This window comes from Procambarus clarkii, chromosome 49 (assembly GCF_040958095.1).
Source record: "Procambarus clarkii isolate CNS0578487 chromosome 49, FALCON_Pclarkii_2.0, whole genome shotgun sequence".
NCBI classification, from domain to species: domain Eukaryota; kingdom Metazoa; phylum Arthropoda; class Malacostraca; order Decapoda; family Cambaridae; genus Procambarus; species Procambarus clarkii.
In genome coordinates, this window is record NC_091198.1 from 5,959,246 (window position 1) to 5,984,884 (window position 25,639).

The following is a 25,639-nucleotide window of genomic DNA, read 5'->3' on the forward strand; positions in this document are numbered from 1 at the left end:
AGCCAGGAGATGGAAGGCAGCCAGGAGATGGAAGGCAGCCAGGAGATGGAAGGCAGCCAGGAGATGGAAGGCAGCCAGGAGATGGAAGGCAGCCAGGAGATGGAAGGCAGCCAGGAGATGGAAGGCAGCCAGGAGAAGGACGGCAGCCAGGAGATGGAAGGCAGGCAGGAGATGGAAGGCAGGCAGGAGATGGAAGGCAGCCAGGAGATGGAAGGCAGGCAGGAGGAGGAGGAGGAAGGCAGGCAGGAGGAGGAGGAGGAAGGCAGGCAGGAGGAGGAGGAGGAAGGCAGGCAGGAGGAGGAGGAGGAAGGCAGGCAGGAGGAGGAGGAGGAAGGCAGGCAGGAGGAGGAGGAGGAAGGCAGGCAGGAGGAGGAGGAGGAAGGCAGGCAGGAGGAGGAGGAGGAAGGCAGGCAGGAGGAGGAGGAGGAAGGCAGGCAGGAGGAGGAGGAGGAAGGCAGGCAGGAGGAGGAGGAGGAAGGCAGGCAGGAGGAGGAGGAAGGCAGGCAGGAGGAGGAGGAAGGCAGGCAGAAGGAGGAGGAAGGCAGCCAGGAGAAGGAAGAAGGCAGGCAGGAGGAGGAAGAAGGCAGGCAGGAGGAAGAGGAAGGCAGGCAGGAGGAAGAGGAGGAAGGCAGCCAGGTGAAGGAAGGCAAGCAGGAGGAGGAAAAAGGCAGGCAGCAGGAGGGAGTCATTCAGCAGGGTGAATGGAAGCAGCAGGAGAGGGAAGTAAAACAGGTGAAGGAAGGAAAGAAGCGTAAGCGGAAGCAGGGAGAAGGAATGAAGCAGAAGCAGCATGTAGGAAGGAAACATGTGAATGCTTCACCAGAGATGCTCAAGCATCCTCTTAAAAACACCTGGACAATGTGGTATTTCAAGATAGAAACTAACCGACCTTGGGAGGAATGTCAGACAGAAATAACCAGCTTCAACACTGTCGAGGACTTCTGGGCGTAAGTTGAATTTGATTTTAAATTTAATTTTATAATATTTAAATATTTAAGGGTACAGAAATTTTGATGTAGGCTTGTGTTGTAATGATTTGATTGCTATTTGCTCTGGATATTGTTGGAAATTTATTAGTTGTTTAACTAGAAAGTAAGTTCAGATTGCTTAATATTCTTAAGATTACTCTAGGTTTTACAAAATAGAGTAGTTAAATTTGAAGTGGAATGAAATTTTTAGTTTACATTGCACATAGGTTTGGCAAATGTCCCATTGCAACACAGTTTTCAGGCTGGATTAACTCCTGCACTTTGCTGACTGAAGTAGTTCTGTGAAGAAGGTGATTGCTGATTTGCTTAGGATGCGAGGCCAGAGTTTACCGACATATGGGAGAGGTGATAGGCGTAGTTCATTTACAGTTTTGGGGTCATGGCCCAATCTTAAAAAAAAAAAAGTGGGTAGATCCTAAGAAATACTGGCAATAAAGGGAAATTCTTTGGTAGTTTGCATCATATAATTTAATTAATAAATTGTGTTGTTGGGGATAAGAGAAGGCCATGTACACACACACACACACACACATACAATGAGCCAGAGATATTAGAAAGAACTTTTTATAGTGTCAGAGTGGTTGACAAATGTAATGCATTAGGAAGTGATGTGGTGGAGGCTGACTCCATACACAGTTTCAAGTGTAGATATGATAGTGCCCAATATGCTCAGGAACCTGTACACCTGTTGATTGACAGTTGAGAGGCGGGACCAAAGAGCCAGAGCTCAACCCCCGCAAGCACAATTAGGTAAGTACACAATTTCTATTGAGCCAAGTACTGTTTTCCAGCCCTACATCTGTTTGGTGTAAAAAAAAATTGTGCCTTCATATTTTACTTTGTAGAATTTGGCATACATCTCATTTGCTTCCATGTCTAGTAATAATTATTTCCAATTAAGTATATTAAATAATGTGCTACTAAGTTCCTCCATAGTGTCCTCTCATGAAATCAAGTTACTCAACTATTTCAGTTTCCCCATTCTCTTTTAGATTATACTGCATTGCATATTTAATTTCCAACAGGATAAGGTCACTTATTCTCAAGGAGGAAGGTACTGAATGTCAAATATTTTTTCTTTTTTTTCTGGTGAATATTAAATCCAGTATTGACAGGACATCCCCTTCCCTCATTCTTGTGGCCTGCTTGACTGTAAGGGCATGAGCCATGAGCCACTTACACGATGTGTTGATACATGAATGTCTCCAGGAGGAGGTTTACAAATCTGCCTATTCAAATGTCCTCTGTTCTTGCTTTGTAGGCCTCCCAGTCTATTGCTTTCAAGTTGAAGTCCCTTAGTACAACAATTGTGATTCATCTTTATCTGCTCTTGCTATAACCTCTCCCAAGATCATTATGTGGCCCTCTTGTTTGTCATCTAGTTCCTCTTTTGTCCATATGCTAATCTTGATCTGAAACTTTTCCTTGTTAGGTGTAATAGAACCCATGAGCACCACAGCAGAAATAAATATCTCTATTCCCAAAGTCAGACAAAATCTGTGCAAACATTCCATGCAAATAAAAGGACCCAGTCTTTGGAATGCGCTCCCTGATGAACTAAAATATTGTCCAACTCATCCCCTGTTCAAAAGTAAAACCAAAATGTTCCAAAATTCATCCTCATAGTTTCCTACATTGTGCTTCAAACTCTCACTGTATCTTGTACTGCCCACTTCCCCAATATTACTTCTTAAGACATGTATCCTTACCACTGTGATCACCTCTTGTCAATCACCTCGCAATCGACTTGAGAATGGTCCAGGACGGATCGAAACGTTGTCGTCCCTTCACCTTCTAGTGAAGGTCTGGGTCTGGTCAACCTCTTGTCAACTTACATTGTAGTTATTTGTTGATATAAATCCTTGCTACAATGTACATTTTCATCTTATTTGATATGTTAGATTAAGGACCTGCCTGAAACGCTATGCGTGTTAGGGACTTTTCATGAATTTAAAAATACCAATCATATGTAAGCTCACCAACCCATTATACCTTCTTACAAATAAATTACAGTGGCACCTCCTCGAATAACGAATTTAATCCGTTTTGGTGCTGTGCTCGTCATGTGAAATGGACCTTGTCATGTCAAGGAGTGAGAGAGGAACTGCAAAACATCTGGAGAGGAAGCTGATAAGGAAACATAGCATGAAAGCATCATGGCAAAATTTCAGTCATCATGGAATGCATTAAAAAATGTGCCAAAAAAGAAGAAAAAGAAGGGAACTGGAAGGATGATAGTTTGTAAAATGAGCATTGATAACTAAGCAGAACCTCTGGAAAACATATAAATTGATGATCGACAACATTATTTGATATAGTGTATACAAAAGGGCACTAAACTCGGCCACCCAAGAAATAGATCAGCCAAAAGAAACTATGAAAGGAAACGTGACCAAAACATAAAGAAAGATCCAAAATTGTTCTATGCCTATTTAAGATGCAAAACCAAAACAAGGGATTCAGTAGGACCCTTAAAAGATGACTAACCAAGTTATAATAGATGATAAAAGGCGGCAAATACTCTGAATGAATATTTTACATTAATGTTCAAACTAGAAAGGTTAGATGACATCCCATCACCCACACAAATGTTCAAAGGCGGTGAAGAAATTGAAATTGAAATAAGTTTATTGATGTAAAATACATACAAAGTGATGAGGTAGCTCAAGCTGTTCTCACCCCGTTCAGTACATCGTGTTAATACATACATAGACACACATCACAAACAATAAACATATTACCAAACATTCTGAGAGATAAACATCTACATTTCCTCCTTTACACAAGTAGTATGGTATCAGACGTACACACAAATACTTTTATGACCGAGGTATACCTTATAGACAATTTGCAAGAGACATGCAGATATTCAACAAAAAATTACAGTCTTGGTGCAAAATTCTTATATCTCTCAAGAATATAATCTGCCTTTCCGTTGTGACACATCCAGGCTATTTGTTCAGGAACAGTCCTTATCTCAGTGTTTCTATATACATTAATCAACGGACAATCAAGAACATAATGAGTAAGGGTGTGAGATCTTAACATACCACATAGTTTACACTTCGTGTCATTATCATGAACACCTATCCCATATTCCCAGTAATATTCGTACCCAAGCCTGAGCCTCATGTACACAGTCACTCCAAGCATTTCTCCTTTTACCATAAGTGAAATGGGTGTTTTGACTCGCATACATGTAGTGTTGCATGGTTTGACTTCTCTCATACATTATATCTTATAAGGCAGTGAAGAGAATGAATTTATGAATATAATATAACATGCCACATAATCAGGAAGAACATTGACAAACTAAAAGACTCGAAAGTCCCAGATGTGCATGGAATACAATCCAAAGTTATAAAGGAACTGGCGGAAAAACTATGCCTTCCACTGAAATTACTTTTCACTAAATCTCTGGACCAAGGTATAGTCCCCATAGACTGGAAATATGCAAATGTCATCTATTTTCATAAAAGGCAGAAAGAGCTCAGCAGAAAATTACCGTTCAAATCGGCTTGACATCAGCCGAAGTAAGCTCATGGAGAGAGTCAATAAGGAAGGAAGTCATTCACTATCTTTCAGCGAACAATCTTGTAAAATCGATACAACATGAGTTTGTTAAAAATAGATCCTGTGTTACAAACCTACTAATTTTTTTTAGAAACGGTAACCAGCTACTCAAAGGACTTCCAGTGGATGTAGTATACATGTATTTTGCTAAAGCCTTTGATAAGGTACCACATAAAAGACTGGCAAGGAAATTACAGGCTCATAAAATAAATGGTAGAATCCTAGAATGGATAAAACATTGGTTGAAATGGAGAAAACAAAGTCGACTGGATCTGTGACTGGAGATCTGTAAGCACATTTCTCTAGTCAAAATCTGACTGGAGAATTGTGCCTTCCACATTTCTCCAGTCAGATTCGGACCCATTTAGTACGACCCTTTGTTTTCTTTGTTTCATCCATTGTTTTATCCATTCCACGGGGGGTTCATCTTGGGGGGCCAAATCTTTTGTCATTATATCAATGACATATGAGAATATTACAAACTACATCATTCGATTTGAAGATGACACAAAGATATATGGTAAAGTGATATGATAATAATGATATTGGAGCTCTACAAAGAGACCTACATGAACTCCACAAATGGTCAAAAGACTGGCAAATGCTTTTTAATATAGACGAATGCAAGACCTTGCATGTGGGGCATAGCAACCCACAACACCACTACCAAATTAATTACATTGCATTACAACAGATTGATGAAGAAAGAGACCTTGCAGTCAAAATCCATCACTCGCTGAAAGTTCCACAACAGGTAGGAGCAGTGGTTAGAAAAGCCAACCAAACTCTCGGAACAATCAAGCGTACGTTTGACTTTAAGGAAAAGAAGGGAGCGATTCAACTGTATTAATCTCTGGTGTGCCCCATCTGGATTACTGTAGCTAAGCATGAAGGCCTCATCTTCAGAAGGACATAGCTACTCTGGGGAAAGTGCAACACCAGGCAACAAACATCATTCCAGAGCCAAGTCATCTCTTGTATCAAGAACAGTTGATGGCCACAGGGCTAACAACACTGCAAATCAGGCATAAAAGGGCAGATCTCATTGAAACTTTGAAAATACTGAACAATTTGGAGGAAGTTGATCCAAACAATTTCTTCAAAAGGTCGGTTGCAACACAAACAAGAAGCAATAGTTTCAAGCTCAACAAGCCACAATGTAGGACTGAGAAAATGAGATGCTTTTTCACCCACAGGGTTATAAGCCCATAAACTGCCTACCTGCCTAAGCAGTAAATGCCAAGACTGTTGAATTTCAAAATCCAACTGGAAAAGATTATCAAGGCTTGAATCAAGGCAAGGCTAGCGAGGCTTGATTATCAAGGCTTACAGGTGGGGAGGGAGGGAGGGGGGACATTTGACAAGCTGCCAGCTTCCCACTAATGTCAGTGGTCTTCAGGCAAAATACAGGCAATGTATCTGACTGGAGGGGTGTTACTAGCATAGTACCACAAAGTTTAGTTCTTGTGCCAGTAAGGTTCATTATCTACATAAATGATCTACCAGTAGGAGTACAGAATTTTATGAATGTTTGCTGATGATGCTAAGCTACTACCTTACCTTGAGGTTACCTAGAGATGGTTTCGGGGGTTAGCGTCCCCGCCGCCCGGTCCTCGATCAGGCCTCCTCGTTGCTGGACTGGTCAACCACGCTGTTGGATGCAGCTGCTTGCAGCCTGATGTATGAGTCACATTGCATAGCCTAGTTGATCAGGTATCCTTTGGAGGTGCTTATCAAGATCTCTCTTGAACACTGTGAGGGGTCGACCAGTTATGTTCCTTATGTGTAGTGGAAGCGTGTTGAACAGTCTCGGGCCTCTGATGATACCATGGAAGATTGGAAACATAGATGATTGTCATGCCCATCAAATTGACCTACATGAAGTACATCATGTGGCAAATGAAATTGAACGTGAATAAATACCATGTTATGGAAAGGGGAATAGGAGAAATAGATCATGCACAACCTACAAATTAAGTGAAAAGGCTTAAAGAATTTTTACAAAGAAAGAGACCTAGAGGTGGTTTGTGATAGAATGCCACAAGAGGAACACCTGAATTGTGCGAGGAGCATATGCTGCACTTTCCACCTTTAGAATTACTTTTAATTACATGGATGGTGAAATACTATACTGTTCGACTTGAGACCAAAATTGGAATACACTGCAGTTGTATGGTGCCCATATCTCAAGAACCACATCAATAAAATGGAAAAGATGCAAAATCATGCTACAGAAAGGCTTCCAGAACTGAAAACAAAGAATTATGAAGAGAGGCTAGATGTATTAAATATGCCAAAACTAAAAGACAAGAAAGAGGGGATATGATCACCACTTACAAAATAACAGGAATCGATCCAATACATTGGAATTCCTGAAACTGGCAACCTCAAGAACAAAAGGTCATAGATTCAAGCCAAGGAAACAAAGGGGGCCAAAAAATATTAAAAAGATTTCTTTGGCAAACAGGACAGTTGAAACAAATTGAGGTGGTGGAGGAGGCCAAAAACCATCAGTAGTTTCAAAGCTTTATATGACGAGTGCTGGGAAGATGGGACGCCACGAGCATAGCTGTCATCTTGCAACTTCATTGAGATAATTGCCCTTTTGTAATTACACAATCCAAAGGTTGAAAAACAGGAGGGCTGGAGCTGATGAGGAAGAATCATGTTACTGAAATTGATAATAAACAATGTAATATATAATGCAATGCATTATAATCTAGAAGAGAATGGGGAAAATGAAATAATTGGAAAACTTGATTTCAGGAGAGGACAGTTTAGGGAACTTGTCAAATTAATTAAAGAACTTGGAAAGATTTCTTGTTAGGCAAAGAAATAAAGGAAATGTATGCCAAATTTTGTGACCAATTATTTTATATTTTATTTACATATATACTGTACAAGAATTCTTGCATTCTTGTAAAGCCACTAGCATGCATAGCATTTCAGGCAGGTCCTTAATCTTAATATTTCCTGGAACACGATACGACAAATTATTTAACAACCAGCCACAATGTAGACAGCCCATTCACTGCTGAGTTGAACACACACATACAATTAAGGATTGGCACCTTCTTGATCCTCCCCGGCCAGGTTACAAATCCAGGCCAAATCGCTCACGAAGTGTGGAGTGTGTGTGTGTTGCCACTGCACCATGGGGACTGCAGTGAATGATTGTGTGATGAAGGTACAACAAAATTTACACCAAGACAAAGGTTCAGAAATAGGAAGTAGGATTGATTCATAAATTGTGGGAGAGCCAGAGAATAGGACAAAAAAAAAGTGATTGGTATAGGAAGAGACCTAACCCTCAAATGTATCAGCAATACAAAGAAGCAAGAAACAAATATACAGTACAAGTAATGAGAAAGAAGAAAGGCAGAAAGAAACTTTGATAAAGGGATTGTGGAAAAGTATAAAACAGATCCAATCCTATTCTATGTAGTCATTAAAAGCAAATTCCATGTAAAAGGTAAAATTCAGAGGTTGAAATTTGGGAACAGATTCACGGAGAATGAAATTGAAAATGCGAAACACAAAAAATACAGTTCCAAAGTGTGTTTGTGAAAAATGAATTTTTCAGAGAACCAGACAATACAAATTTCAGAGAATAACTTGACAAGTACATAACAGTGTCACGAGACGAAGTGGAAAACCCCAACAGGAGCCAAGAATATGGGAACACCACTTGCACAAGACATATGAACCCCCGGCAACTTCTTGACACTTTCTTCTTCCTGGAAAAGGAAGGTGCAAGCTTCAGCTGAAACTGTGCAGGAGCTGAAAGAATAGTTTTATTCCAACAAGCAAGATATACAAACAAGTAGTCTTTAATCAAATTTTGGCAGATAGAATAATAAATTTGGTTAAGGCCAATTGTGCAGATAAAATGGCAAAGAACTTCACTCGTGCAGATGAGCCCACTTAGCTTGCATTGGAGAGAAGAATGGCTGCCAAGGAAGAAACTTGACCACATTTGCCTGGCAAGTGCACAACTTAGTTTTAACAAGGTGCTACGACAAAGGGAAAATCTGTTAGTTGATTTGTTAGAAAATAACCTCACAAGACTTAAAATATAGAGACTATTATGTGAAACAAGATTGTGTATTAAAATAAATTGGGGTGGGGGTTAAATTTTTGTCGTAGCTCAGTCAAACAAGTATACAGTAGTTTCCAAACAAAAGCAAAAATATTTATCATTATTTTATTTAACTTTAGTTAAGTTTGAGTTCTTGTATATATTGTAATATAGTTGGGAATGGATAAAAAAAATTTAATTGCCAAATAGGCAGAGAGAGAATGTAGTAAATGTTTAAGAAAAAAAAACTTTTGTTGCTCAAAGTCTACATAAGGTATTTTTGGTACTTTAATTTTTTATATGGTAGAGATGTATTTTATTTGAATATATTTTAAGTTTGTAACCAATTATGTCTTTTTTAAGGATTTTATCTTTTCATGCATTGACTTTGTCCCCCCCCCCTCCATCCTTTAGCTGTTGCTTTCTCACTCCATGAAATATTAAAATGGGATAATAATTAATAATAATAATAATAATAATAATAATAATTTTTATTTAGGTAAAGGTACATACATAAAGAGATTTTACAAAGTTTGTTGGCTTTATAGATAGAGCTAGTACATACAATGCCTAAAGCCACTATTACGCAAAGCGTTTCGGGCAGGAAAAAACACTTAATGACTAAAGCTTAAAACTAATGGGTAAAAAGAAAAAAATGCGTTGAGTACAAATAAAAATAGAGGTAAAAGAGGGGGGAGCATTGTTGAAAAAGCAGCACAAATACAATTACAAATTGTTACAGAAAATTACATTCAAACAGCGTTGATTTGAAAAATAAAAAACAAAACAAAAAACATACATGGGTTGACAATAGAGGGGTAAGGTAGGTTACAGGGAATTTATTAGGTATAGCTTCGTTTTTAACTTAAACTGGTTGAGAGAGGTACTGTCTTTAACATGGTTGGGAAGGTCATTCCACATTCTGGGCCCCTTGATTTGTAGAGCATTTGATAAGTATAGATTGATAAGTATAGATTTTTGCTCTAGTTATTAGATCACTACCATTGACAATGATACCAAAATCTTGGATAACATATTGCAATTAATTTACTTTTTCTGTTTAGTTATACATTATGTAAATACCATGCTATGTATCCTCACAAACCCAATGTACCTTTTTGTATATAAAAAAATAAATAAGTGTGTTTTTAATTTACAGATTGTATCATCATATTGAGCCTCCCTCACATTTAAAAGCTGGGCGTGATTACTCTCTGTTTAAGAAAGGAATCAAACCCATGTGGGAAGATGAGTATAATTGTCAAGGGGGTCGCTGGCTACTCAGTATCAGCAAACAGCAACGTTCTTCAGACCTAGATGACTTGTGGTTGGAAGTGGTAAGTCGGGAAATTGGTAGTCTTGAATACATTATCATGATGTTTATCATTTTGTGAATCTAAGAATCACTGTTCCTGTGACTTATGGCTTGATCAGCCTGGCAGTGCTTGTGGTATGTAGTAATGTAGTATGACTGGGGGTTATATAAATTTATTTACATGCCTGGTTTATTGAAAAATTCTTTCGGGTAAATGTAAAACCATACATCAACACTAGTGGTCAATGTGTAATAATTGCCAAAGTGTAGTTACAGGATGAGAGCTATGCTCGTGGTGTCCTGTCTTCCCAGCATTCTTTGTCATGTGACTCTTTGAATCTAGTGATGGTTTTGGCATCTGCTGGCTTGTCCTTCACTTGAAACTATTATCACTTACACACAGAAATCACAATAGCGTGATATATCAAATGAACAAATTCACAAGGGCTGTGATGAGGGTTCGGAGCTACGCACTTTAACATCTACGTGCGTAGATTCGAACCCTCATCACGGCCCTTGTGGATTTGTTTATAACGCTTGTTCTTATAGATGCAGGTTTAAAAAATTCCTGTTTTCACAGGAGAGGCTGAGCGGATTCAGGGCTCTGGGGAGCCCCTTCGGCTCCCCGGAGCTATAAATTGATAAAAATATATTAGATCCTGGCATCAGTCAATCCGAATGTAGTTTTAAGGCCTACCGGGGAGCAATGTCCTATAGAAACCCCCGTGTGGTTGGAAGCATTCTATGTCTGCCATCGACCGGGTCAGGCACCCAGGCTTCCTCTTCGGGTTTTTCGGGGTTCTGTGCCATAGCACCTACCCGAGCCCTTGCTCGATCTGTTCACGGATGCCTTGTCTCTTGGCTGGGGTTTTGTGACCAGTGCTCACCAGACCGGCCAGAGTCGGTCGATGAGGTCCGTCCATCCGTCAGGCTCACATCATTGTGCGGGATACGCGACGGTGTGGCATTCACTTCAGAGGGTTTGAGTCGCTCGTAGATTGACAATCCGGCTCCATTCGGACTGGTTCCCCTGTGGTTCATTGTCTGAAACGCTGGGGTTCGATGTGGTCTTTGACTCTTTGGGGCTGGTCACTTTGGGTGACTCATCTGCTGAGTTCTCGTGGCTTGGCTCTCCTGGTGGTTCGTGTCCAGGGAGTGTCCAACATATTGGCGGACAGCCTGTCCTGTTTCATTCCTCTGTCCAAGGAATGGACAGTCGATGCCAACTAGTTCCGTTGGCTCTGCCGGAAATTCGGGCGCCTGGACGTAGACCTCTTTGCGTCAGCTTGGTCAAGGCATCTTCCGGTATATGCGGTGCCCTTCTCTGACTGCGAGGCCATCAAGGTTGATGCGTTTCGACTGGACTGGTTAAGGTGGGGTTACCTATACCTCTTCCCACAGCCTCCACGGCATGGGACGTGCTTTGGGTTGACCCGGTTTCCCTTCTTCCTTGTCCCAGGACGCGTATCTTCCAGGTCATCCTCAGGATTATTCGGTTCAACCAGATTGCGTTCTATCCCCGTGCCCACGATGTTTGTAAGTTTGCTGCTTTGGTTGCTAATTTGGGTAATATGTCCTGGTCTGACATTCGGGCACTGGGCTTTTTGAGGTAAATAGGGTCCTGACCGCATGGTACCTCGTTCATGTTCCTGGCATTTCTTGGACATGTATATCCTTAGGTCGCAGATTGCAGCTAGTTCTCTCGACTTTGAATTGAGGAGCGAGTGGCGAGTCCCTCTTTTCCTTAATCTTTGGTTAGGTAGGTAGGACAGTGGCGCGGCAATGTGTGACGTCATGCTTATATGCTCGTTTCTTTTTTGGGGAGTTTGGTCCACTAGTTCGGCTTTTTGTAGCAATTTTCACCAGAACGGGGGTTTGTTTTGGGGCGCCTATCTTTCTGGGTGCCTGATTGGTTGATGGCAGACATAGAATTCTTCCAACCACACGGGAGTTTCTATAGGCCATTGCTCCTCGCACCTATCTGAGGGGGGCCAGGTTCTGCCTCGTGGTCCCCGATAGGCCCAAAGAACTCCATACACATGACATGCCAAAGTCTGACATTAGCAATATCAGCTTGGATATCTCTGGGGAGCCTCCGGGTCTCGCCCAGAAAGTGGCGTTTCATAACATTCAAAGCTGGTTTTTTTTTTTTTTATATATATGTACATGTTCACAGAAGGGAATTTAGCATTTTACAAAAAAAAAAAAAAAAGCGAACACTTGATTTTCGGCACACAGTCAGAAATTCACAATAAACACTGCGCATCACAGTGGTTAATATTTAAATCACGTCAAAAGCTTTATTCATGAATGGTTGTACATTTAGAATTTTACATAAAAAATAGTTAATTAATTGAATGTCACAATAACAGCAATGTAGGGAGAACTGTGTAGTGATGTGGTTTAAAGAGGAGGTTATTGTTGTCAACTTTTGTTTTTAAGGTAAACAAAGTTTTACAGTACTGTACTCATATTTTAGTAATCATATTTCAGTTTACAATGCCAATAGACACATGCCTCAAACAGGATTAGGCAATGATTCAGACATGTACAATAAAGTACCAACTACACAGCAACTTGCCTTCTTTTGTCAGAAGCATATCACAAAATTATGACCAAAACATAGCCTGATCAGTCGAGTCATTTGATTGGTCTACTAAAAAAATTCCAATACTATGTTTTAAATTAATGTGTGTTTAATATATTATCTACCATTATCAACATTAAATTTCTCCATAACATTCTTAATTCAATAGATTTCACAGATAACAAATCTGAGGGATTATAGTTCTATGGCTTCGGCTCACAGCTGAGGGATGTGGGTTCGATCCCCAGGCAGGACGGAGATATGGTTGGGCACCTTTTCTTTCACCTAATGGCTCTGTTCACCTAGCAGCAAAATGGGCATATGGGAGTTAGGCAACAGTTGTGGGTTGCACCCTGGGGAAGGTCAGTAGTACAAGCTTCATGTCCCTGACAGTGGGAATTAATATCCTGAATGTCAGAGAGTCAGTGATATTGCATTTTCATTCTTGTTTTCAGTACTTTAAATAATACAAAATTCCTGAACAGCTGCTGCTAATGATTGGTGAAGCTTTTGATAATGCTGGTGAAGAAGTGTGTGGAGCTGTTGTAAATATTCGCAGTAAGGGAGACAAGATAGGTGTGTGGACTGCAGATTCAACAAAGAGAGAGAGCATTCTTAAGATTGGGTAAGTGAATTTTTTTCTCTATAATATAATGGCTAATAAAAGCAATATTTTAAGTGTCCATTGAACTTGCTAATATAATTAAAGAATTCCTTGGCATTGCTGTTCTTGTACAGCAAAAGGCTTTCATTTCAATAAAATGTATCCAACTTGTAATTGTCGTCAGTAGGTCTTGACATGGCTGCAATTCTCTTGTGTTGAATAGAAATGCTTAGGGTTAAATCTTCAGGAATGTTGCATAATCAGTAAGTATAGGTGTCCCATGTAGAATTATTTTTGTGTTTAATTTCTTGTCTGATATCTGGAGAATTTCTTTGTGTATTTTCTTGAAGTGTTACTTTGGAATGTTAGTTGGACTTGCTTTTTCTTCCATTGCAAATGCAATGCTGGCGACATCAGATACACTGAATATTATCTTAAAATTGTTGGCCAAATTGTTGTATATTAGCTTAGACTAGATTCTGGGTACTGTATATCTAAATGTGTTAAAAATTCTTAAAACTGTATATCTATATATGTTAGATATCCTTTTTCTGGGAGAGCTTCCCTATGTGGCTCCCCTCACTACCCACCTGGCTACATCCAAGCCTAAGTGTCCTACGATACTGTTATGAATCATGAGCAAACTACCAGAGGCCAAGACCAGAATCACTCGCTTTCAGTAGACAAAGAGAGTCTGGTTAGGTAGCTTGGAAAGATACCGAGGGACCCACCAGAAAGAGGCAGATCAAAATATTAGAACACTCATTTTACACAGGAATATATAGGAGTAGACAGCTTTTGACTTCTGCTATCAGGCAGAAGTCAAGAAGTCGGCAGAAGCTATCCTGCCTGAATAGCAGGCAGGGTAGCTCCCTTTGTATAGCTCATATTAGGGTTTACCCTGCTAGTTTTCTCTGAAAAACACCCTGCCAATTAGTTTATAACTAGGTCTCCAATTTCTGATGGGTGAATAGGAGCAAATAGTTAAAGATTGGTGCCCAGTCAAAACAGTGAGTAACCAATTTTCTAAACACATTATAATACACACTGTCCATAAATTCACACATTAACTACTAAGATTTTTTTTAATTATGTGACACAAAATATCCAGGTAATGTTTATTTTCTTTTAGTAGCTGTATAGATAAATCAAGCAAGAATATTTCTTTTTTTTTTTTTTTTTTTTTTTTTTTAAGAATGACAAGTGTCAAGGAAAATGAGTCTGCCACTGACACTAATTGCATTAACATTTGTTTGCAAAATAACATTGCTCAATTAGAACTTTGAGAGTAAAGAGGATTAGCTCTTTGAGAGTGATGATGGTACTACAGACTGGGGCAGTGGACCTGGATGGGATTCTGGGAATTGTTGTTCAACTCAAGTCTGGCCCGGTACGATGACCAGGCTTGAGGAGTAGAGCTTGGTCCAACAGCTTGGAGCATGCTTTGAGCATATCCACATATCATCCATTGCAGCCCAGTTGGTCTGGCACTTCTTGCAGAAAACTGTCCAGAATTTCTTGCCTTCCACTTTTGTTCCAGCAATATTTCTTATACTTGTTGGGATGATATTGAACAACCGTAGGCCTCTGATGTTCACCCAGTGCTCTCTGATTGTTTCTATGGCACCTCTACTCTTCACTGGCTGTATTCTGCATTTCCTTCTATATCATTCATTCCAGAATGTTATTTTACTGTGCAAATTTGGCACAATAAAATAATCATCCTGCATGATTTCAAATTTTGACATGCATTTCTCTGTCTTGTCCATCAGCAGATTGCTTTTCATCTTGTAATTTCTATTGTCTAATACCCTGTACCACTACAAATATTAAAGTTCTTAGCCATCCATCACTGTACACACACTTATTACAAAGCTTCATTTGCTGGTGAAATTGTTTGGCCTGTTCCACTCCCAGACAGCCTCATCAACACTTAACACAAGCATTACTAATAACTTTTCTGTTGCGTATTGCTGTATCACTCTCACTTTTAGCATAACAGAACTGAACTGAACTTGCAAATCTTCTCTTTAGTATACAATATATCATGAAGAGTGGTTTTGCTAACTTTGTATTTGGCACAGATAATACACTTAGGCATTCCAGATTTGGCATCAATTATAAGCTGAACTTCTTGTTCAAAATTCATCACCATGTTTTCTCTTGACTTTACTGCTTATTGAAGCTCTGAACAACAGATTGTTTTTATTTCCTAATGTCATAGTGGCAGGATGCAATATATATTCGGATATAAAACTGTGATAGAGGGGAAGGGCTTTGTCCACTGTGAACATAAAAACAAGACTGGTTGTGGAACACGTGTAGAGGTCGCACCATGGTAACTCGGTGGCCAGCCCACAAACTACATAGGCCTCTCATGGGTGTTGTTGTCTGGGGTCGAACTTGCAAATGAATAGATGGAATAATCAGATAGTTGAGGCTTGGATAAAGGGTCAGACTGTGTAATTACCCAAGTGTATTTACAGGATGAGAGCTATGCTTGTGGTGTCCTGTCTTCCTCGTCCTCTGTTACATGATATTTTGAAACTACTAATAGTTTTGGCATTCACCACATTCTCACTTAAATTGTTCCAACTGTCTACAACTCTACAATGGTAAACTTTCTAATGTTTTCTGAGGAGCCCCTCCAGCTCCCTGGCGCTATCGGGGTAATAAGCGATACGTTAGACCAGGGCATTAGTCAATAGAGTTCATCCTACCAGGGACCACGAGCCAGAACCTGGGCCCCTCAAAGAGGCACAGGGCCAGGTTTAGGTACCCAGAAAGCTAGGCATTACAAAACAGACCCCACATAGTAAGAAAATTGCAAACCAAAACCGAACTGAGGCAGAACTCCATCAAATCTCAAGGGAACGCGTAAACCTTGCCACTCGTCCGCACAGCCCTCCCCGGGATGGACCCCAGGACCCCCCCCCTCCTCGCCGGCCACTCAGCAACCAGTTCGTTGGCTGGGTAGCCAACGCCCTTGATCGTAGTTCGATCCAGGGCGGTTGTCAACTCGGGCCTCAGTTTCATGGCAGTGTTTTGCCTTAGTGGTGTCCTCTGCTGCTTATAGTGTGATGGCCAGGTGTAATTAAGTGTACCAGGGCTGCATGCATTTAGGGCAGCCTTCCCTAGGTGCCCTGTGAGGACTACCCTTGGGTGTCAGGGTTCTCTTCCCTGGTGCTTTTGGGACGCAATTTCCATAGGGGTTTTTGCTGCTTGGCATTTACCCCGCCCTTGGGGCCAGCTGCGGTTTCGTAACCCTTGTTTTGCCTTGGGTAGGGAATGGTATTGTTGCTGGTTGAGGCATAAAAGTGTTGCGCAGTCAGCTTACCTATGCAGCAGCCGGTTCCCGTTTCCTCTGGGGATGTTGCAATTTTGAGGGGTTTTCTTATACTTTTTGTTTTGTTTGTTGCCTAGTGGGGGTCTGCCTGGTGTGGCTATGGGACCACTTATGATATTTTGGTGGCTCTGCTAGGCCGCCATGATTGTACACGTCACAGGGTTTTCAGTGTTTGATCTCCCTTTTGTTAGCTTTGGTTTCGGTATCAGACTCGGACTAAAACAGACTCAAGAATGTCTTGAGCGGACCACAGGACTCGGCTCATTATCTCCAGTAACCTCAGTGGGGAGTGAGAATCCTCTCACCAACAGGATAGTATCCCCAGGGAGGAATATAAAAGAAACCTCCCTCCATCCCACCCCATGTCCATTCCCCCCCCCCCCAATCACCTGCACCTCCCCAGTCAGTAGAGACCCTCTTCAGACCATTTCCCCCACTCCTAGGCCCCCCATGCTCCCCACCACCTGGTCCCCCCCCCCATGCCCTCCTTCCCCAACCCCTTTCCCCACCCTGTTCCCACACCTCATGCCCTCCTTCCCCAACCCCTTTCCCCACCCTCCCTGTTCCCACACCTCATGCCCTTACCTGTTTCTCCATCCCATGTCCTTCCCGGTACCCCCACTCCAAGCTCTCCTTACTACCACACCCCCGCTCACCCAAGGCTTCCCTTCCCTCCCCTCCCTAACCCCTGACCTTCCAGTTGCCCTACCCCAGGCTCCTCTTCATTCTTCAACTATTACCTCCTCCTCCCACATGCTCCTCCTGCTCCCCCATCCCATGCCTAAATTGACCCTCCTAGCCACACCACCCCCAGACCCTCTTAGCTTCCCCATACAGCATCCTCCCAGTCCCCCTCACATCCCAGAAAACCCAGATCCTCCTTCCTAGGCCCTCCCACCCCAGATTCCCCAGGTCCTCCTTCCTAGGCCCTCCCTCCCCAGACACAACTTGCCCCCCTACTCCAGTGGAATCGACATAAACCTAGGATGAAAATAAGAGAGTCAGTTTCAAGGTTATTTATTATTACAAAGTTAAGTTCTGAATAAACATAGCTTGTAACAGAACTCATGGGCACCACACCAGAAAAATACCTGTTGGTATTCTAAGAGTGCAACTTAACCAAACTAGAAATGCTCTGCAAATCAAGGGACCCAAAATGTGGAATGACTTCCCAATCACGTCAAAGGCTGTACCGCTCTCAACCAGTTTAAGAGTTTAAGAAAACTAAGTACTATCTAATAAACTCCATGTAACCTACCTTACCCCCCTTAATGTCAACCCATGTCTTACTATTTTGAAACAATACTGTTTGTTTACCAACTTGTATAACTATCGATTTCTGGCATGTTTTATTACCCCCCTTCCCCTTTTTTCCTTTTTCAATTCAATTTGTGTGTTGATCTCGAATAGTATTAAATTTTAGTCTAAACTGTTTTTTCTCACACCTAACCCAAAACGCTGTGCGTATTAGTGACTTTAGGCATTGTATGTACGCTGTATGTACTAGCTCTATCTAGAAATCCAACATTGTTTGTAACTCATCTTGTATGCATGTACTTTTACCTGAATAAACATTTGATTTGATTTGAAGATAATGTACTCGAACATAAATGGGATTACAAGCAAGGCAAGTGAACTTGGGGAAAGAACACAAGAAGAGAACCTGATGTAATCGGACTCACGGAAACAAAACTGAGGAATCATAATGAATGCGGTGTTCCCCCAGGACTACACTAATAAGGAGAGAGGGGGAAGGAAGGGGAGGAGGTGGAGTGGCTCTATTGATAAGAAAGGATTGGAGTTGACGAGTCATAATAACATGGCTAAAGTAAGTTGACGAGACCACACTAGAAGGTGAAGGGACGACGACGTTTCGGTCCGTCCTGGACCATTCTCAAGCCGATTGTGATGAGGAAGTAGATGCAGGTAATAAATAGGCTAGAGAGAGGTGAGGAGCAAATCTCCTCTACTACACTTTGCTCCTCACCTCTCTCTAGCCTATTTATTGCCTGCATCTACTTCATCACAATTGACTTGAGAATGGTCCAGGACGGACCGAAACGTCGTCGTCCCTTCACCTTCTAGTGTGTGGTCTGGTCATCAAAGGAATGGAGTTTCGAGGAGATGGTTATCCCAGGCTGCAAGGGGTTCAGAGACTACATAACAGGCACCATGACAATGGGAGGACCAAGAATAGTAGTAACAGTGATATATAACCCTCTACCAAATGACAGAAGACCCAGGCAAGAGTATGACAGAAATAACATGGCAGTTAACACTATAATTGAGAGCAGCCACTGCTGCCTGTAGAAATAGATCCCATCTTGTATACCACATGTGTAAGGCCAATCCTGGAGTTTGCGGCCCAAGCATGCATATGGTTCCCGTACCTTGTCAAGCACAAGATGAAACTGGAAAAAGTTAAAAAGTTCACTCGGCTAGTCCCAGAACTAAGAGGAATGAGTTATGAGGAAAGGCTGTGTGAAATCACTTCACGTCGCTGGAAGATAGAAAGAGCTCGGGGAGACATGATCACCACATACAAAATTCTTGGGGGGTGGGGGAATTGACAGGGTAGACAAGGATGGATTATTTAACATGGGTGGTACATGCATAAGGGGACACAGGTGGAAGCGTGAATACGCAAATGAGCCACAAAGACTTTATAAAGAACTTTTTCAGTGTCAGAGTAGTTAATAAATGGAATGCAATAGGAAGTGATGTGGTGGAGGCAGACTTCATACACAGGTTTCAAATGTGGATATGATAGAGCCCGAGAAGCTCAGGAATCTGTACACCAATAGATTGACGGTCGAGAGGTGGGACCAAAGAGCCAGAGCTCAACCCCCGCAAGCACAACTAGGTGAGTACATCAGTTCAAGATCTAAAATGATGGGCATCTGGCTCCCCGTCCCATCTTTCGGGGGGGGGGGGTTAATGCTAACAAGCATGATTGCTAGTTACATGCAGTATTGCTTGTTTGTTTTCTTTCTGGGGGAGTTCTTTTGCTCTTTCTAGACGTAGGTCGCAATTTTCACCAGACTGTGGTTTGTTTTGTTTAGCCTATCCCAGAACTAAGAACTAGTCGGAGCCTGGCCTGGGTGCCTTCCCCGGTCCATGGCAATTATGACATACTTTAAATGTAAAGTGTGTACAGGCCATTGCTCCTTGTGCTTCTGAAGGGGCCAGGCTCTGGCTTGTGGTCCCTGGTAGGCAAAGGACTCCTGTGACTGAAGACCCCAAACTAATATAGCACTACAATATATATCAGTTTGGATTTGCTTCAGGAAGCCTCCGAAGCTCGACCAGAAAATGGAGTTTCAATATATTTAACGATGGTTTTTTGGTGTACTCTGCCTCTCAAGAGTGCTTTAGCAGAAATGCTGCTATAGGGACCTGGGCAAATATACTATTTGAATTACTTCAGGATGGAAGCAATAGGTAGGTAGGTAGCTAGCCACTAGTTTCATCATCACTTTAGGTTAGCATCCACCTGTAAGTTTCTCTTTTATTTCATTCTTTGTCTATGGAACTTGCAGACAGATTGTTTAAAAATTACTTTTGAACTCGTGAAAACTAAATTTTACAACCTGATCTGCCATTTTGAAATCTGTTCATCTGTTCATAGCACTTTTGTTCAATGCTTATGGTTGTTACTGTATATACAGAATTCATTGTGTCAGGGAACAGCCAGCCATTTTATATATATATAGTATTTGTTAGGCTTTTATCGAGGTCTCCTTAACCCCTCCCCCCTGTGTTCTGTGTTCACTCGTGTTCACTCTTTTCACTTTGGTCTCCTCAATTCTCGTCTTAGGTCTTTCATTTTGGTATCGCTGTGTTCGCAATAGAATTCCCTACACGAGTATATGCATATAATGTCCAAAACCGTGGCGTGCCCCACCCACAGCCAAGCCGAAAGCAGGCCAAATTTGTAAATTTTTTACGCCACATTGCGTCATTACCCCACATTCGTCTACTAAATTGTTTACGCCATACTGCGTTGTTACCGCTTTAAAGTGTTAATTTAAGATCAGACCTTTCTGAATGTGTTACCCTGGCTGGCTGGCTGGCTGGCTGGCTCTTGTCTCTGATGACTTTCAACCACTGGTAGAATAGTCGAGTTTTTCTCAACAAACATTCAGGAATTCTGGGTTTGAATCCTGGGTGGAACAGAAATGGTTAGGCATGTTTTCTATCATGTGCCTGTTCATCTAGCAGTAAATAAGTACCCAGGCATTAGTCAGCCTGTTGCGAGGTTGCATCCTGGAAAGGGTTAGTAATTTGATCTTTGGTACCGCGATTTAAGCGTAACATGTATATATATATATACACTGGCTGCCCCCCCCCCCCCCCCCCCCCCGGACACATTTAATTAAAATTGAATTACTAATGGTCCTCCCAGTACATCATAGGATTTCAACCATCAATGGTATGTGTTATCCTACCTTCATAATTCTTTAAAGTATACAGGATCATTACACAGTAGCTCTGGAAGCAGCAGATTATTATTTTTTTCAAGCTACATGCTAAACAAATATTATTAAAATTTTTAAAAAGTGGAGATTATATCTCATCAGACCTAATTTTTGTTTCAGTGAGATGTGTAAAGCTGCAATGAAAAGAGACTTGGCTCAATCTTTTAACTACCAAGCACATGCTGCCCAGTTAAGAAAGGGCTCAAATGTACGCAGCATGTACACCATTTAAACAAAAGTAATGAACCATAGCTGAAGAATATGAATATATATATACTGTATCAGTATTGAATAATGTCAAACTTTCCCTATCTGGATACTGTACATAAAATTTTTTATTATACTGTATTTTTATTTCTAAAACTGTATCTTACAGTATAAATTGATGAATTGTCGTCTTTAATTAGAAAGATGGTTAAAAATGTAGTATTTAAGTTCCTTTATCTATGCAAGAAAAGAATGCCATGTTGTACTGTTTTTCTATACAGTAGTTTAATAACAAACTGTTCTTTATTAATATTTTCATTGTTGTACCAGGTATGTTGCCACAACTGGCAACCTTGGTATGAATACTTTTCGTATAAAATCTAAAAGTTTTAATTTAGTTACAGTACTTTACACTCGAGTAAAATTGAGAAGAATTTTATTATGAAAATATATATATACAGTATATATATACAATAGTTATATTAAATTGTATGTTCACTTCATTTTTTTTGGTCCCCCTAGTCTGCATAGCATTGCAAGTAAATCTTAACTAACAAATTTGGTCACAACATGATTTATTATTATTATTATTTAACAAAATATAAGCTAGAATTTACAAGTTAATATGCAATTGCAGTTTTGAGTTTTATCAAATATTGAGTAATGTTATATATTACCATGTTTAAGCACTTCAATATGAATGTTTTTCTGAAACAAGATTAAAATATTTAAGTTTTCTTGTATTTGGCTTTCATTTAGGTATATAATACATGTAAATACCGTATGAGATATTGGAAGTTTGAAATGGTCCAATTTTGAATAAAAGTTAACTACTTTTATTAGTGTACTGTATTATTGCTGCCTATTGTCAATATGGAAGGGTATTTTGTTATTTAAATTTGGGTGTACAGGTATAATAATAACTTTTAATTAAGTTACTTTTCAATGGGAACCACCTTGTTCAATTCCTTCAAAAAGAATTACTGGGAAAAATAGGCAGATGTATCTACAATTTCCTGACTATCAGAACCCAATGTGTAATAGTCAACAAAATAAAATCCGGTCCATCAACCGTGAAGAGCTCAGTCCCCCCCAGGGTGCTGTGTGGTACTTTTTCTCATCCTCATATCTGACATAGACGAGGACACAATCTATAGCACTGTATCGTCCCTTGCAGATGACACTAGGATTTTCATGAGAGTTGGCAACATAGAGGACACGGCAAACCTCCAATCAGATGTAGATCAGGTCTTTCTATGGGCTACAGAAAATAATATGGTGTTTAACGAAGATAAGTTCCAGCTCATGCGCTACGGAAAAAATGAAAATATAAAAACGGAGGGAAAAGTACTGGATCAAGCATGGTATCTTAGGGGACTGAGCTTTTCATGGTGGATGAATCAAATTTTACTTTGTTGACTATTACACTTCAGGTTCTGTTTGTTAGGTAGTTAAAGATTTATCTCCCTACTTTGCCAGTACTGTATGAGCTCAGTTATCCGGATTCCTCTTAACTGGATATTGGGGTTATCCTGTCAAAATAGCATCCAGATAATTATCTGGCAAAACTGTAATATTTGAATAGAACGGTAATCCAGAAAACTGGAGATTTGGCAGGATACTGCAGACGGGCATAATTTAAATCAAGTCCAGATAACTTTCTGCCAACTTCACCTTATCTGGACAGAAATCCAGAAAAACCAGAGATTTTGCTGGAAACTGCAGACGGGCTTTGGGCCAAACCGTGTTAATCCCGTTCAGCAGTGGCTTGCGGCACTGGGTGCCTCACCCCATACTGGGATGGGTTGTTTCTGGCTAGGGGATGTCAGGAGAATCAGGAAGGACTGTCTGGGGAATGGGTGGAATGTAGAGGGGCCTATGATCTGTATTGCATCTTGCTACACACGAGTAGCAAGATGCTCGCCTGTTGTTTCGCAAGCACTTGGTCCTGGGTTCGTATCCTGGCCAGGGAGGATTTACTGGACATCAATCCTTAGCTGGTTAAACAATTTGGTGGGTCGTATTCCGGGGAACATAGGATTAAGGACTTGCCTGTAATGCTATACGTGCTAGTGGCTATAGAAGAATGCAAGAACTCTTGTTATCCACTATCTATGACAATAATCACTTTAATGATCTAAATTGCAGATATTTTGCAGCACATGATGTAAACAATGTATTAACTCATAATCACAATATCTCTGTAATCAACTTGAACGTTAGATCCCTAGGTAAACACTTCGATGATGTTAGTGCCTTGATTGAAACTATTGACAACAAATTCTCTTTAATTATACTTACTGAAACATGGTTGAAAGAGGATACTACTCAACGCTTTAACATGCCTAACTACTCGGCAATTCACAACTGTCGTCAACTTCAGAGAGGTGGTGGCACTGCTCTTTACTACCACCAAGAACTAACATCTGGACAAATATAACCTCTCCGCTTACTTCAGGTATAATCACCGATAGCACTACAGACCATTACCCCACATTTCTCTTAACTAACATTAGCAAACCACCTCTAGAAACAAGGGAGTTAAGCTTTAGGCTGCACAATGAAACTGCTATAAACAATTTTATAACTGCTGCTGATAATGTCAACTGGGAGTCCGAGTTAGGTAACATAGGGGACATCAACCTAGCAGTGCAATCTTTTCTACAAACAACTCTTAGCCTTTATAATACCCACTGTCATATGCTTACAAAACAAGTCACAACCAAAAGGCTTAACAATCCCTGGCTTACAAAGGGAATACTTAAATCTATTAATAAAAAACATGACCTTGAGAAAAAGTATAGGTTAGGGATTGTCTCCAAAGAATTCTCAAAGAATTACTCATTATTGCTATCTAAGATAATTAGACGAGCCAAAACTAAGTACTACGAAGATAAATTTACCCAAATAAAGAGCAACATTAAACAAACATGGAGAACAATTTCACAAATATTGGGATCAAAGAAGTCTTTAAATAACAAACCGACTCTCCTGTCTAATAACGATGGTCAGCTTTCAGCCTCTGATTCTGCTATTGAGTTCAATAGGTTCTTCTCTTCCATTGGTTCATCCCTTGCTAATGATATTCCATCTTCCAGTACTGACATTAAGGACTATCTGACAGGGAACTATCCCCAGTCTCTGTACCTAAAGCCTATTAATTCCATTGACGTCAATGAGATAATCCTTTCCCTTAAAACCAAGTCTGGTGCCCTTGAGGAGATACCAACTTTAATCTACAAAAAAGCCTCCAGATCTTTAGCCCCTGCTATTGCTTTGCTCTTCAACAAGTCACTTGAACTCCAAACCTTTCCAGATATTCTAAAAAATGCGAGAGTAACGCCTGTCCACAAATGTGGTGATCTCACAGATGTTAACAACTACAGACCTATATCAATCCTGCCAAACTTGTCAAAAATTTTTGAAAAACTAATCTATAAGCAGCTTTACTCATATCTAGCCAAACTCAATATACTTAGCCCTTGCCAATATGGCTTCAGGCCCAAAAAAAGCACTAACGATGCACTTATTAGTATGCTTAACTCGATTCATACAGCTCTTGATAAAAATGAGTTCCCTGTTGGGTTATTTGTGGACCTGCGTAAAGCTTTCGATACTGTCAACCACCAAAACCTTCTTCTTAAATTACATCATTATGGTGTCAGAGGACACTCCCTACAATACCTCAAATCCTACCTTACTGACAGGCTCCAATGTGTTTCTGTGAATAATACAATTTCTCCCACCCTACCCATCAACATTGGTGTTCCCCAGGGCAGCATACTTGGCCCTCTCCTCTTTCTCATCTACATTAATGACCTTCCAAATGCCTCCCAACACCTCAAACCAATCCTATTTGCTGACGACACAACCTTCATTTACTCCAGTCCTGATCCCCTTGCTCTAAATGCCACAGTAAATACTGAGCTAAATAAAGTCCATCTGTGGCTAACTGCCAACAAACTCACCCTTAACATTGACAAAACTTTCTATATTCTGTTTGGCAATAAATCCTCTAATCAAATAAATCTCAAAATAAACAATACCCAAATTTGTAACAAATTAGATGGCAAATTCCTTGGCATTCTCATTGACCACAAGCTGAATTTCCAGGGACACATTCTAAACATATCTAAAAAAGTTTCAAAAACTGTGGGCATTCTTTCTAAGATCAGATATTATGTACCACGCCCTGCCCTGGTGACTCTCTATTACTCCCTTATCTATCCATATCTCAACTATGGTATTTGTGCTTGGGGCTCTACTACCCAAAATCATTTACGTCCTCTAATTACTCAACACAAAGCTGCTATTAGGACAATATCCAATTCTGGCCCCAGACATCACTCGGTACCCCTATTCAAATCCCTGAATATGTTAGACATTAAGTCACTGCACATTCTCTCATGTGTACTATACATATACAAAACGCTAAATTGTAATGCCAATCCTGATCTCAAAA

At 40.6% G+C, this 25,639-nt stretch overlaps 1 protein-coding gene across 1 annotated transcript; it reads left to right on the forward strand.

Moving 5' to 3' along the window:
• The first annotated feature begins 58 nt into the window (after positions 1 to 58).
• Positions 59 to 22,019, forward strand: LOC123763380 (eukaryotic translation initiation factor 4E type 1B). The gene is made up of 4 exons (XM_069302937.1): positions 59 to 947; positions 9,800 to 9,977; positions 13,028 to 13,167; positions 21,091 to 22,019. The coding sequence occupies exons 1-4, from the start codon at positions 64 to 66 to the stop codon at positions 21,200 to 21,202; spliced, it is 1,314 nt and encodes a 437-aa protein (XP_069159038.1). The 5' UTR covers positions 59 to 63; the 3' UTR covers positions 21,203 to 22,019.
• The last annotated feature ends 3,620 nt before the right edge of the window (positions 22,020 to 25,639 follow it).